Below are 13,910 nucleotides of genomic sequence, written 5' to 3'. Positions count from 1 at the left end.
GGGGAGGATTCAGGGAGTGAGTGCTACCCAGGAGAAGGCACCATCCTCACAGCCCTGTTTGGTAGGTGGCACATCAAAGCTCAGGGAGGTGGAGATGCCCACGCAGTGGCAAGGCCCCAGCTTCTTGTCTTCTTTGTTTCCATTCTGTGTCTGGTGTACGCATCGCCCTACTTTGACTGCAGCTTCAGTGGGCAGTTCAAGAGGTGACATGGAGCCAGTGAGGGTTGGGGAAGGTGGCGGGTTGTGATGAGAGCTGTTTCCGTAAAGCGGGCTGGGGTGATGGCCAGAAGCTGTCTCAGGGTCAGGGGCTGATGGGGTTGGGGTACAGAAATGACCTGCTGATGGCCACACTGGACCATGACATCCCATATACCTTCTTACATGGCACTGCCTGACCCTCGAAGGTCAAGGTTGACCTCCCTGTCCATGGTAGCCCTGCCTCAGTTTACCAGTTTCTCCATGGCACCCTCTATCCCCTCTGACATTTTCATCTCTTGCCTTCGCCCTAACTGCGTCTCTGCTCACATTTCTCTGTTTTTGTCCCTTCCTTTCCCTGTCTCACCCTGCCCCAGTTTTGGTCTCCACCTGACTTTGTGTTTTCTGTCTGTTTGGCCGTCTCCTCCCTGTCTGTATTTCTTTGTCTGAGTTCCTCCCTGTCTCCACTTTTTTCTCTGTCTGTGTTTCCCTGTCACCTCTGTCTGTCTCTATTATGTTGTTCCACCTTGTGTTTTTGTCTCTTTTTTCTTTTTTGGTGGCTGGCCAGTATGGGGATTTGAACCCTTGATCTTGGTGTTATAACACTGTGCACAAATGAGCTAAACCGCCATCCCTGTCTGTTTTTTTCTTCTTTTTCCCCTAGACTGTTTCTGCCTCCAGCTTGTCTTTTTTCCCTCTGAGTGGGTCTGTCTTTGCATCTCTGATTTCTTAGCCTTGACCTGTCCCCTATTACCTTGGAACCAGATTACTGGCATATTGGAGGGATGTAGTTGAGATGAGAGAGGAGGGAAGGGGAAAGGAGTGGGTACCCAGCTGGGATGCTAGAGACTCTGGCTTAGGAATTAAGGTGATGAGGGCATTAGGGTCACATGTAAATCCTAGAGGATTGGGGAAAGGGAGAGTGAGAGGATTAAGTTTTTGCCTCTTCACAATACTATCTCTGCTGGTAGACCTGGCGCTGCTTGAACTGATCTTAGGACATGCTTGTTGAGGGTGGGTGCTGCATGGAACCAAGCCAGGGAAGGCAGTGAGGGCCAGGACTCCTGAGTCTGAGGGAGGAGGGCCTGGAGACCCAACTCCTGGGTCTGAAGGATGAGGTTGGGGACCTAGACTCCTGGATTTGGGGGAGGAGGGGTGTATTTGTTCTTTAGGGATGACATAACAAAGTACCTCAAACTAGGTGTCTTAAACTACAGAAATTAATCTCACAGTTTTGGAGGCTACAAGTTCAAAACCAGTGTCAGTGGCCGGTTCCTTCAAAGGGCTGAGAGAATCTGTTCCATGTGTCTCCCAGTTTCTGCCATTCCTTGGCTTGTAAATGCATCACTCAGATCTCTGCCTTCATTTCCACATGGCCTTCTCCCTATGTGTCTGTCTCTGTGTCAACATTTCCCCCTTTTATAAGGACACCCGCATTGGATTAGGCCCCACACTAATGACCTCATCTTAATTAATTATATCTGTGATGACCCTATTTCCAAAGAAGATCACATTCTGAGATGCTGGGCGTGTGGACTTCAACACATAAATTTTAAGGCTGGCTGGTTAGCTCAGTTAGCTGGGAGGTGGTGCTGATGATGTCAAGGTCAGGGGTTCGGATCCTTGTACAGGCCAGCCACAAATATATATATATGAATTTGGGGCAGGGTGTGTGTCACAGTTCAAACTGTAAGAAGGGGATTGGGAGTTTGGGGTCATGGGTGAGGAGGAGTTGGAAACCACAGTCATTAATCCTTGGGAGAAGAAACTTTGGAGATGAAACTGAAGGCCAGTTTTGAGGTGACTTGAGTCTGGCTTGAATGTTCCATAGGCATCTCCAGCTAAGTTTGGCCAAAGCAAAACGATGTTGATTCTCCACCCCCCGCCCCAAATTCCTTTCTGACCATCTCAGTAAGTGGTATTGTCATTCACCACTTGACCCAGCTCTCTGCAAGTCCTATCGGTTCCTCTTTCAGAATGTCTGATGTGGGTCCATGTCTCTCCACCTCCACAGCCACACCATCCTGCATCTGGATGACTGCACAGTCTCTGTATTCACCTCCCTGCTTCCTCTGCTCACCTCCAAATCATTCTCCTTGCAGCAGTCAGAGGCCCCTCCTACAACCTCAATCCAAACACATCACACTCCTGCTTCAGGCTCTTGGATGGCTTCCCATATTAAGGATACATCCAAAGCCCCCAGCATGGTTGACCAAGCCCCATATGCCTCCCCTCTGACCCCATCTCCTACCACTCCCCCACCCCCTGCTTATCACCACCACACAGGCACACCTGCCTAGTGTCAGTGACTCCAACACACCATGCCCTTTCCTGCCTCTGCACATGCTGTACTCTCTGCCTTGCATCTCCAAAGAGCCAGCTACTTCTCTATGTAGTACGCACACGATACCTATGGGTTCGTTCCATGAAGGTGGGCAGAAAAGGGTGAGATAGTGGTGGGACCCTCTATTTATCCAGAGACCTCATTTCCCAGGACCTTCTTGGTTCAATGACTCCTTAACACTGGAACCTTTGGGAGAAGTTGGGAGTTCCATTTTCTCACTTGAGAACTCCATTTCCCATCAGCCCCAGGGGGTCAAGGCAGTCAGGGCCTCTTTTCCCAAATTCCACAAGGGTAGGGGACCACACTAAGGTAAACCCCACAGTGGAGGCTTGAGAAACTACAACTCCCAGGGAACCTCGAGACTGGCTCTCCTGTAGGTGGGGCAACCAGTGCCGCACAGCTTTCCGGGAATTGTAGTCCAACAGTCTCGGTGTCAGTGGGTGATGGTGCCACCTTTCAGGGTGGCAGAGTTGTTAATGTGCTACGGAGTCCTTCATGCCAGTGGGTACCTGTGGCCAAGGACTGGACTCAGGGACTCAAGACGCGAGTCCGAGACTCAAGATACTCCCCACCCCACTGGAGTACTCAGCTGGGTGTTCGACAACTCCAGGACACGTGTAGGAGAAACTACAGCTCCTGGTATGCCCCAGTGCGACAGGATGCACTTTCAGCCACCTCTAGATCCCAGGGCCTGCAGGGAGTTTTAGTTTATCCTACCAAAGGCCTTAGCTCCAATGGCAGGCGAGCGAGAGCGACATGGCATCTCCCAACCTGCCAATCCCACCTAGCAATCCGCAAAACCTTGCTCTTTGGGGACACCACGCATACACCAACTGGAGGGCAAAAGGGGACAGGCCCGAATCCGAGGCCCAGGGGTATTCCAAAACTAAGACTTCACCTTCAAAGAGGTGGTCCTCATATTGCTGAGGCTGCCAGATTCCCAGGAAAGATGTTCAAAACGCAAGTCCTGAGCCCTATCTTTGACATAAAATGTCCTCCAAATAAGACTGATCATCTGGTGGCAGACAAACCAGGCTCAATGGCACTGGCCCAAAGTCCTGTCCTCTCACGCCAGGCCCCACCCCAGGCATGCCCACGGCACCCTCTATGCCTGGCCCAGCCCACTTCGGGGACATCCCATGATCAAGGCCCTTGCACTGTCTGTACTCAGGGCACAGCCCACTTCTGACAGACAACTCATCCTTCCGACTCTCTTTACAAGGTCCCCTTTATGCTCCTCCAGCTCTAGTTTTCCCTCAAAGCACAGGACACTGCTCACAACCCCATCAGGTATTATCTGCTGCCTCTCAAAGACCACAAGCCCCATGAGAGCAAAGGTGGGAACCAGCTGATGGCTGTCAAGTAACGTCCAGAATAAATGATAGACTTTGCCCTGGATCCCTGCATTCTACACGCCATCCCCTGCAATTGGCCAATTCTAACTTAACAGGAATTTCTCCATGTTAAACTTCTACCTCTACTTCACCCCTGCAGGGCTTGGGGTGAAACCAGAACTGACCCACCAGGACAGACCTCTTGAGGCCACACTCGGTACCCTTCCCTCATGCACTGTGAGCTACCCACAGAGATGGGTGGGTACAGGTGTCTCTGACTAGACAGCGCTTCTGGCCCTTGTCAAGTGGATTGGCTGGCTGACTGGCTGGCTCTGCCACATACCTTAGCTCGGTAAACCCCAGGAAATGAGGGTGTCTGCAGGCCATGAGTGGTTAAATAATAAGATTACCAACAGCATGTTAATTACAAATAATGAGCAAGGAGCTAGAGGTGGTGAATTTTCCAAATGGGAACCAAGATCCACAGCCCCAGGGCCCAGGGGCCCAGGCCACCTGGGTGGGGCAGCTCTGTAATAAATAATGGAGTTTTGGGCAGGGGGTCAGGGTTGCTCCTGCTTCTTCTTGATGGAAATCCGCTTCTTCCTCGCTGCCAGCATCTCATAGAAGGGGTCCACGCTCACAGCTGCCCTGCAAAAGGGGAGGGATTCCAGGATGAAGACCCAGGAGTCCAGGCCCCCAGCCCCTCCTCCCTCAGACCCAGAAGCCCAGTCCCCAGGACTCCACAGCCCAGACTCACTGGATGGACTTGATCCACTCATCCTTCTCCTCCTGCGTGGGGGCCGAGATCCGATACACCATGTGGTTCCCCTCAACCACCCGGCCATCTGCCTCTGTTTTGCAGGCTTTTATGAGCTGCCCCTTGTTGTTGGGGATGTAAAGCTCAAAGCAGTTCTGGGGAGATGAGAAGAGAGGCAGTAGGTAACAGACAGTCCTGGAGCCAGAAGATGCCCCCCACTTTGGCAGGAAGGCCTATGGAGAGTGTCTTACTGGTTTCCGGGGGTCATCCACCTCTCGAATGCTCAGATTCTCCAGGGGAATGATTCCTCGGGGCTCCTTGTCCTGAAGGAGCAAGTTGGACAGAACTCAGACTTCCAAATCTTCACCCCAGCCCCTCCTCCCCCAGCCCCAGGAGTCCAGGCTCCCAGCTCCTCCTCCCGGGACCATAGAGCCCAGCCCAGCTCCACCCTCACCGTAGTGTACTCAAAGTAGTAGAGGCAGTTGTCTGTGAGGATAAACCAGCGTCGTTTCCATGTCTTCACCCGGCCCCCTGAAAGGGAAGGGGTGGGAGGGGGCCTGGGCTCAACGGAGGGGACAGGGCCTCTGGGAGGGTGGGGAAGGGGAGTGAGAGGCAGAGCAGGAAAGGCAGGGCTTTCAGGCCCTAGAACAAAGCCAGTGCGTGGGAAGAGACAGACAAGCGGGGTAGGAGTGTTCGGGCCCCAGGAATTGGTCCACCTCCAGCTTGGGGCTCCACACTTTTTGGGGGGGTGGTTTCCACACTTTCCATGCCTGTCAATCCAGGCCCAGGAGTCTGAATCCCCAGTCCTCTCCTCCCTGTGAGCCCAGGCCAGGGCAGCCCCCTCCCCTTGTCTAGTGTTGGGGGGTAAGACAGACCGTACCTACCTCCTGGGGCAGACAGCAAGAAAGCAGGCAGGATCAGGTGCAGGAGAAGGGAAGGCAGAAGAATGGGGTGCCCCCAAGAGCCGCAGACGATAGAAATAGGGTGGGCACGGGGAGGAATGCACAGGGAGTGGGACAGAGAGAGAAACATAGCAGAGAGACACAGAGAGAGAGAGGGAGAAAAGGAGGGAGAGAGAGGGAAGAAAACCAGTTACATCCACGAGGGAGGAATGGCCACAGCCTTTCCCTCCTGGGGAGGCCAAGGGCCCTGAGCCCCACCATGGTGGCTGTGAACACTCCCTTGTCGGTGCTCAGCTCCAGCCCACTCCCAGGACATGTCCTAAGAGGAGAGGGCCCTCTGTTGCCATGGTGAAAATATTTTTCCTCTGGAGGATGCCCCACAAGGGAGATGACAAAACCCCCCAGTCCTTGGCCTGAGGTGGGCATGGGGGCTCATCTTAGCCACAGCACAGAACTAGCTGTGTGACCTTAGGACACTCCCTTGCCCTCTCTGGACTCCAGCCTGGAGACCCAATTGAGCCCACATCTTCCTGTGACATGGTGACCTGCCTCGTGGACCAAGAAAGATTAAATACCAGTAATAATGTCTTTTATTAGCCATCACAAATCCTCCTTCCTAGGGCTGGCCCGTGGCTCACTCGGGAGAGTGTGGTGCTGATAACACCAAGGCCATGGGTTCGGATCCTATATAGGGATGGCCGGTTCGCTCACTGGCTGAGCGTGGCGTTGACAACACCAAACCAAGGGTTGAGATCCCCTTACCGGTCATCTTTTAAAACAAACAAACAAACAAACAAAAAAACAAATCCCCTTTCCTGTATTTAAATATTTTAAGGAAAGGGTACCTTTTTCTAACTGCCACAAGGGGAACAGAGGCACTCCAGTCAGACATATGGGTCCAAGACCACCTCTGTCCTTTGGCTACTGGACAGTGACTGAGTCTGTTTCCTCATTTGGAAAGTGGGAAGAATTCCTGCAGATGGGAGTATTTTTTTTTTTTTTTGGTGGCCAGCCAGTACAGGGATCAAACCCTATGCCTTGGTGTTATCAGCATCACACTAACCAACTGAGCTAACTAGCCAATCTTTTATTTTTGGCAGCTGGCCAGTACAGGGATCGAATCCTGGACCTTGGTATTATCAGCACCATACTCTGATAGGAGTAGTTTTGAGGGGAACTACTTCCTGGTGGGAAGCTGCCTGTCCTGCTTCTCTTTCTGGCCACTCACTACCAGGGTCCCCATTAGGCCTTGAGAGGTCTAAATGACCCCCAGCCCTGTCTGCCTCCCCTGGATCCAGAGCAGGGATCTGGACCAGGGTATTGGCTGGTAAGAGTGATTGGCGTTTTTTATATTTACCAGAAAACCTTTGTACCTGCTGAGGAAGTGATGCTTTGATTTATTTTATTTTATTTATTTATTTTTTTAAAAGATGACCGGTAAGGGGATCTCAACCCTTGGCTTGGTGTTGTCAGCACCACGCTAAGCCAGTGAGCAACCAGCCATCCCTATATAGGGATCTGAACCCGTGGCCTTGGTGTTATCAGCACCGCACTCTCCCAAGTGAGCCACGGGCCGGCCAGTTTTGCTTTGATTTAATAGCACAATTCCACATGGGGAAACCCTGAGACTTGGAGGGAAACCAAAGCCCCTCCCCGCAAAAGAAGCCTGGCCTGGAAGCCCTGCCCTGGACTGGGAGTTGCTTCTGGGTCTTCCCACTTTCTTGGGAGGTCTCCCCTCTTGCACTGGACTGGACTTCCTCATCAGATCTTTGTCTCCTCGGAGGACCCACTCATCACTTTTGCATCAAAAAGTCACAGCTAACACACACGTAGTAACCTACTGTGTTACCAGGCATGGCTCCAAGCCAGTGACTCTCAACTGTGGCTATGTATTATTGGAAGCACCTGGGGAGATTTAAAAATGGTGGCCTGTCCTTCCCTGGAGATCATGACCTGAGTCTGTGGCCGGGCTATCAAGGCTTTAAACAGTGCTCAGGTGAGTCTCCTGTGCAGCCAAGGGTTGAGAATGACTGCAATCCCCACGATAAGCCCACCATGCTATGATCCTGTATGATCTCTGCTTACTGGCCCCAAATGTGCTTGTGCTTCATGTTTCAAGGAGGACTGGCCCCCACCCCTCCACTCCCCTCCAGCTGGGACTCCATTCATCTAAGCACGTTGGGGTTATTCCCAGCAAGGAGCCAATCCAACCAGGTGAGAAGTCGACTGGGGGATTCTGGGACAGGTTTTCTCACTTGTGTACATGCTTTTCTGCCTGCGGGTGATGATCTGGGGAGGGTATGACACCTGGAACAGCCACTGTGCTGCTGGCCTGATGATGAGGCCAAGACTGTGGGGGCTGATGCAAGAGCCTTGCAGAGACCCTGGGAGTTCTTGCCAAGGGAGATAACAGCTTCCCAGGGGCTCGATACCCTTGGGTTGGATTTTCTGTTAACTGTGGCAGAGGGCATCCTGCATAAACATGTGCCCACCAGATGGGGACTATCTAGTACTCAATGCATCCTCAGCACCTAGATCAGAACCTGGCACAGAGAAAGGACTCCATAAACATTTGTGGGTGAAGAAAAGGGGTTAGGGAGCACTTACTATAGGCTAGGCCCTGTGCTTGGGCCCAGCACACAATCCTGATCTTGTTTTCAGCCCCATTTTTCAGATGTGAGGCTCAGAGAGGTCAAATCACTTGCCTCAGGTTACACAGCAGGTATGTGCAGAAACTGAGTCCAGGGCTTGGGCCCACTAACTTCCCCCTGCAGAGAGAGCTAGCAAGGTCAGGAGGGGACGTACCCAGCTTAAGGAGCCAGCCCTCCCGGTCCGGGTTGAAGAAAGTGTGGGTCAGATCATTCCCATCATCCTCAGGAATCTTGAAGGGCTCATTTCGGATGCTGTCGTAGAGGTTCTGAGGGGTGAAGGCCAGGTCAGCAATTCCAGGTCCCTGGGACCTTCCGGCGGGGGGTACTAGGGGGTAGGGGGGTTCATGGCTGGGACGAGCAACCCATGGTAGGATGGAGAGAGGAGCAAGCTGGGGAGGAAGAGAAAGCAGAAGGAAAGTGGAGGGAGCCCTGCGGAGGATAAGGGAGGAAAGAAAAGATGCACAGACAACAGTTGGAAGAGCCTAAGTTCTCAGAGAAACAGACACATGGAGAATGAGACAGACCAAAACCCTGAAAAAGTCAGAGGGCCATAGACAGAGAAGAAAAACAGGTCAAGAAACAGAAGGCCAGAGCCTGAGAGAGACAGAGAGCCAAAGGCAGGAACAGCCAGAGAAAAAGGAGGAGAGAAAAGAAATGTACAAGGTGGCATGATCACACCATTTGTGGGAGGGGCAGCAGTCAGTAATCCTGAGTGGATAGCTGAGGCACTGGGAGACCCCAGGGAGGTTGTATGTGGCACAAAGACAAACAGGGCAGAGGGGCTGAGGGGCAGGAAAGGGGGGGCCTGACCCTGAGCAGCTCCTCAGGCAGGTCCCCGCCCTCGTTGATACCCCGGTTCATGGCCACAAAACGCTCCAGGCCTGGCTTGTCCCGGACGTTGGGATTGTGAAGGCTGGTGTTCAGCATGATCACGGCGAACGACAGCACGTAGCATGTGTCTGCACCAGATAGGTCAGGTGGTGACGACTCAGGTGTGTCCCAGGCCCCCAAAACCTATTGTCACCATGACCCAGACTCCTCTACCATAGGACTCAGGGGGCTGGGCCCCCTGCCTCCTACTCCCTCTGACCCAGCAGTACCAGCCACCTCCTCCCTCAGACCTAGGAGTCCAAACCCCACCTGTGGACTGGAAAACCCCAGGGTTGCACAGGCAGTATCGCTGGGCGAAGGCCTCCATCATCCGGTCAATTTTCTGGGCCTCCCCAGGGAGGCGAAAGCTCCATAGAAATTGCCTGCGTTAGGGAGGGGCCAGGTATGAATGCCAGGGCTGGCAAAACCCCCTCTCCACTCTCAGTCCCTGTGTTAGAAACTGGCCAGTAAGAAATCCAAACCTTCTAGCCTCAGTAGGTGTTTCAGGTATGAACACGTGACACAACCTGACCAATGAGCACTGGCCATGGAACTTTTGGTGGATCTATACAGAAATAGCCTCTTCCTTTCTGCTGAGGTTGATAAAACAGGTCTGTTGGTTACCAGGAACTTCTGTTATCATGTAGGAGGAGGGTCTACAGACAGTAATGCCAACACAGTGGCAAGCACAACCAAGAGTCAGAGAAAGTTGGCTTTCTGACACCATTTGGGAACCTGGATACAGCTATGCCTGATTATAGACCCTATCCATGGACTTTTATGTTACATGAGGCAATCAATTCTCTAGTTTTTGTTTGCTTTTGTTTTTGTTTTGAGTAAAGTTTATCACTTGCAACTACAAAAGCCCTGACAGGTACATTCCTGCCCTTCCAGCCGCTTCCCCCTCACCTGAGGGCCTGCACCAGATTGAGGTCGGTGAACTCATGCAGATCCACAAAAGCATGGAGCACTGCCAGATTCAGCTCTTCCCTGGCAGGGCAGAACAAAGTCACATACAAGAAGGAGTATGGGGAGGTTGGAGTGGGAGTGGACAGTAGGCAAAGCGTTGGGGAAGCTGTGCCCCCTCTTCTGAACAGCAGCTGCCCCTCTACAATGGCTACAACATTCTGCCTGGCCCTATCACAGGCCTGGCCCCCGGTCGGGGATGCTAAGAACACACTCTTGGGAGGAATGTGTGCCTTGCGAACCCTGGTTTGGCTGGACCTTTGTACAGTTGGGAGAATCACAGCAGACATGTGCACCACCTACAGTCACATCTCTCAAATGACCGCCATGCTCTCCACATGTCCAGACATAGCCCCCACAACCTCCAGACATCCACAAAGTTCCCATATGCCCCAGATGTCCACAAATCTGTATGATCCCCAGATGTCCAGATGGCCCCCAAACACCCAATTCCAGTTCCATATACCCTAGACTTCCAGATGGCCCCCATAATCCCTAGACATCCACAGAGGTCCCATGCTCCCTAGGTATCTGCCAATGATCCCCACACTTCCTAGCTGTCCACACAGTTCTCAAGCACACCTGTCATCCACACATGGTTTTCATACTTCCATGACACTCACATATGTTCTCCACTGTCCCCAGACAAAAATGGATGGTTCTGGTCTCCACAAGACCCCTTGGGGCATCCATTCTGTCACAGTCCAGTTGGACAGCTGGTCTATCAGGGCCTCTCCTTGGGGAAGCTGCAGGGTTGTTCCATGCACGTAAGGGCAGAAGCTGGGTGCATGGGGCGGTGGGGAGAGGCCCAGCAGGAGTTCAGTTGGAGTCTTACCTCTCTCCCAGGTAGTCCCCAATGGCTGTCTTGTTCAGTCCCTCACCCTTGTACAGGAACCGGGCGATCTCTTCGGGTGTGTTCTGCAGAAGTTCATTCTCCACCAAGAACTGGATTCCCTAGTAGGTGGGGGCTGGGTCTTAATGCTGAGGCCCAGAAAGCCATTCTGCTCCCACCTCCTTGGAAACCTCAGTATCCAAACCCACCCCCACTCTCAACAGAGTAGGGCCAGGTTTCATTTTCAGGCTTCTCATAGGTCCTTAAATACCATCCTACCCACCTTTGCACCTCATGGCCTATTCCCTGCCTTTGCTTCGTTAATTCCAGCATCAATAACAGGGTCCAGCAAGGAACAGATGGTCAATAAATGTTTGTTGAATGATTGAACAAACTATAATTGTTTCCAACATGAAGAATAAAGAAACTGTTAGCAGACAGCAGTCCCTCCAGGGCTGTGAACACTAAGCCCCAGGCTGGGTTAGAGGTTTCTTTGGCCCTCTCTGTGCCATGAAGACCTCTCCATTTTAGCTATATCTCATTCTAGATTGGGGTATTTGTGTATAAAGACATCCATGCTCCCTGAGGACAGGTCAGGGTCTAACTCTTCTCTGGGTCCCCAGCATTGCCTAGCACAGGGTCAGGCCTTCAGGAGGACTCAGAAAATGGGTGTTAAACGAATGACTAAGTTAACAAATATCTTTTCTCCTCCTGTAAACACCTACTCATTCTTCAAACCTGACCTGAACATCTCCTCCTCAGGGAAGCCCTCCCTGGCTCCATCAGGTTCGCTCCTCTGGGTGTCCACAGCTCTAATACCTTCCTCTGTCACAGTCAACCCTCCTTTGTGCATGTCACTTTGTACATAACCTCTACCAGACTTGAATTCCTCTTGGAACCAGAAGTGCATCCAGAAATACAAATGGAAAGGGGAAGAGGACCTTCCAGGCAGGGAACACAAGCAAAAGTCAGGAGGCTAGAACACTCTGTTAGTGTTCATAGAGCAAATGGACAGCCAATGTCTGAGTCCAGGGATTAGGACTAAGTCTGTCCGCCTAGACTAGACCATAATCATCACACTTCTGGAACCTGGAGGTGCCACAACTCTCTGCTTGGATGTCTGCCCTGCTGATCCCAGCCCTGTGGCCCCAAGCACCTTCTTGGGGTCCATGTTGAACTTCTTCCGACCCATTGCCATCTTCCGGTTCCGTTGCAAGGTCTTACTGCAGGAACAGAGAGCAAGGTGAATGTGGTGGGCAGAGAGTCAATGCCTGGGCATCCCTGGCCTGGCCCAATGCCCCCCAAGTTCCCTGCCCCAACCCTCACCTGCCCTCATTGGCTTCCAGACCCTCCACCTCGCTCATGGCTTCGCTGAGCTCCTCCCGCAGGCGCTGGATCTCCACCAGCAGCTCCTGCTTCCGCCGTCGGATGTTCTCCAGCTCCATCCGCTCCTCCGGAGTAAGGTCTGGGGGCTCTGAGGGTGGGGGATCAGGGTTTGGAAGTCAGTTCTGGGGGCTGGGAACCTGGAATCCTGCAGTCTAGGGGAGGACGTAGGTGGAGGAGGATGAAGATGGGGCCTCCTCTGTCTGATGGAAGAAGGGACGGGGGACCTGGATTCTTCAGTCCAGGGAAAGAAGGGCTGGGGATCTAGAACCTTGCGTCCTGGAGGAGGAGGGGCCTTGGGACCCGGACTGAGGGGGAAGGGGAGTGGGAGCCTGAGCTCTTAGGTCTGGGGAAGAAAGGGCTAGGAGCCTGAACTTCCAGGTCCATTACTTGGATGGGGGCTGAGGCTTCGATTTTCTGACTCCATTACTAGCAAGGTAGCTAGGGTTATGGACTCTTAGGCGATGAGTAAAGACGGGCCTGGGCATCTGGACTCCTTGGTCCATGAAAAGTATCCATGGCAGAGGAAGCTGATGACAGGTTTTAAGAGTTGTAAAAGGGGGCGGGGCACCAAAAGCCCCCGCCCCGCCTTAGCGGGATCTCGGAAGCCCCCAAGATTTCTCCCCACCCACCCCCGCAATAGCACCCCTCCCCGCACCCAGCGGGCACTGGGCTCGCCCGGCCACTCCAGCGGGAATGGTTCCGCCCTTGCCTCGCCTCGGTCGCTCCATCCCGCCCCCTCCCGCCGCCACCGGAAACAGGCTGGGACCAAACAATGGCCTGGAACGCCCCGCTCTCGGGCCCTGCCGGAAGCCCGTCCTGCACCCCACAAAAGCGAGACGACGATGCGGACGAACGGCTCCGCGCAGGGAGCACCGGGAGGGACCCTTCTCTGGGGAACTTTGGGAAGGAAACGCTCCATGCGCTCCCAACCGGCCCCGCCCCTCCCCGACCTACCATAGACACCGTCCTCCATGGCGGCTAGGAAGGCCCGCGGGGAGTCCGGAGCGGTCCCGCCGGTTGGGCCTGGATCCGCGTTGGCCCGCGGGCTCGGGTGAGCCCGCTCAAACGCCCCGGGAGCCACCGCCGCCTCCTCAGCGCCAGTCCTCAGCGCTGAAAAGACTCTCTCTTCGCCGCCCAACCGCCCGGCCAGTAAGAACCGCCCCTCGTTTTGACACCGTCCAATCCACGGTGGGCCCTTTCATCTGCTCCGCCCCCAACAGCAAAGGATCGTCCTCCAGGGCCAATAGGCCCACAAGGAGCAGAAGTAGCAATGTCCGGCTGGAGGTAGACGGCCTGTGGGGCCAATCGGAGTACAGGCAGGGTTCCAGGCCCTGCCTCCGAAACAAAAGAAACCACTTGGCAGGTTTGCCCACCAATGAGAAGCCTCGGGAAGGAGCTGCATGGGGGTGGGGCTATGCGAAGCAGAGAGGACTGCGCCTGCGCAAGGGCCCTGGACACTCGAGAATAGGTCAACCCAGCCCCACCTCTCCTACAGCGTTGCTAGCGGACGGCACTTCGTCTTGTTGCCAGGAGTGGGGGGGCGGGTCCGAAACTATGGGTTGTTTCCGTGAGCCACACCTAGCAGGCCACGCTGGCTTTTGACGGCAGCGGTTGCCATGCAACCAGGAGCAGCTTTGGCCTGCCTTTCTTTTGCCTCCCTTCTCTGGCTATTT

At 53.7% G+C, this 13,910-nt stretch overlaps 1 protein-coding gene across 1 annotated transcript; it reads right to left on the bottom strand.

Annotated features, from left to right (window-relative positions):
- Nucleotides 1-4,261: 4,261 nt before the first annotated feature.
- On the bottom strand, nt 4,262-13,390 carry CYTH2 (cytohesin 2). The gene is made up of 12 exons (XM_063088947.1): nt 13,192-13,390; nt 12,178-12,325; nt 12,008-12,074; nt 10,855-10,973; nt 9,963-10,043; nt 9,324-9,436; nt 8,994-9,142; nt 8,338-8,449; nt 5,085-5,161; nt 4,882-4,953; nt 4,631-4,785; nt 4,262-4,521 (listed from the first exon to the last, which is right to left on the bottom strand). Exons 1-12 carry the CDS (start codon nt 13,208-13,210, stop codon nt 4,434-4,436), a joined length of 1,200 nt encoding a protein of 399 aa, XP_062945017.1. The 5' UTR covers nt 13,211-13,390; the 3' UTR covers nt 4,262-4,433.
- Nucleotides 13,391-13,910: the final 520 nt, after the last annotated feature.

This window comes from Cynocephalus volans, chromosome 3 (assembly GCF_027409185.1).
Source record: "Cynocephalus volans isolate mCynVol1 chromosome 3, mCynVol1.pri, whole genome shotgun sequence".
Taxonomy (NCBI): domain Eukaryota; kingdom Metazoa; phylum Chordata; class Mammalia; order Dermoptera; family Cynocephalidae; genus Cynocephalus; species Cynocephalus volans.
The sequence above is the reverse complement of the archived record's forward strand: the minus strand, read 5'-3'. Positions and strand labels throughout refer to the sequence as shown.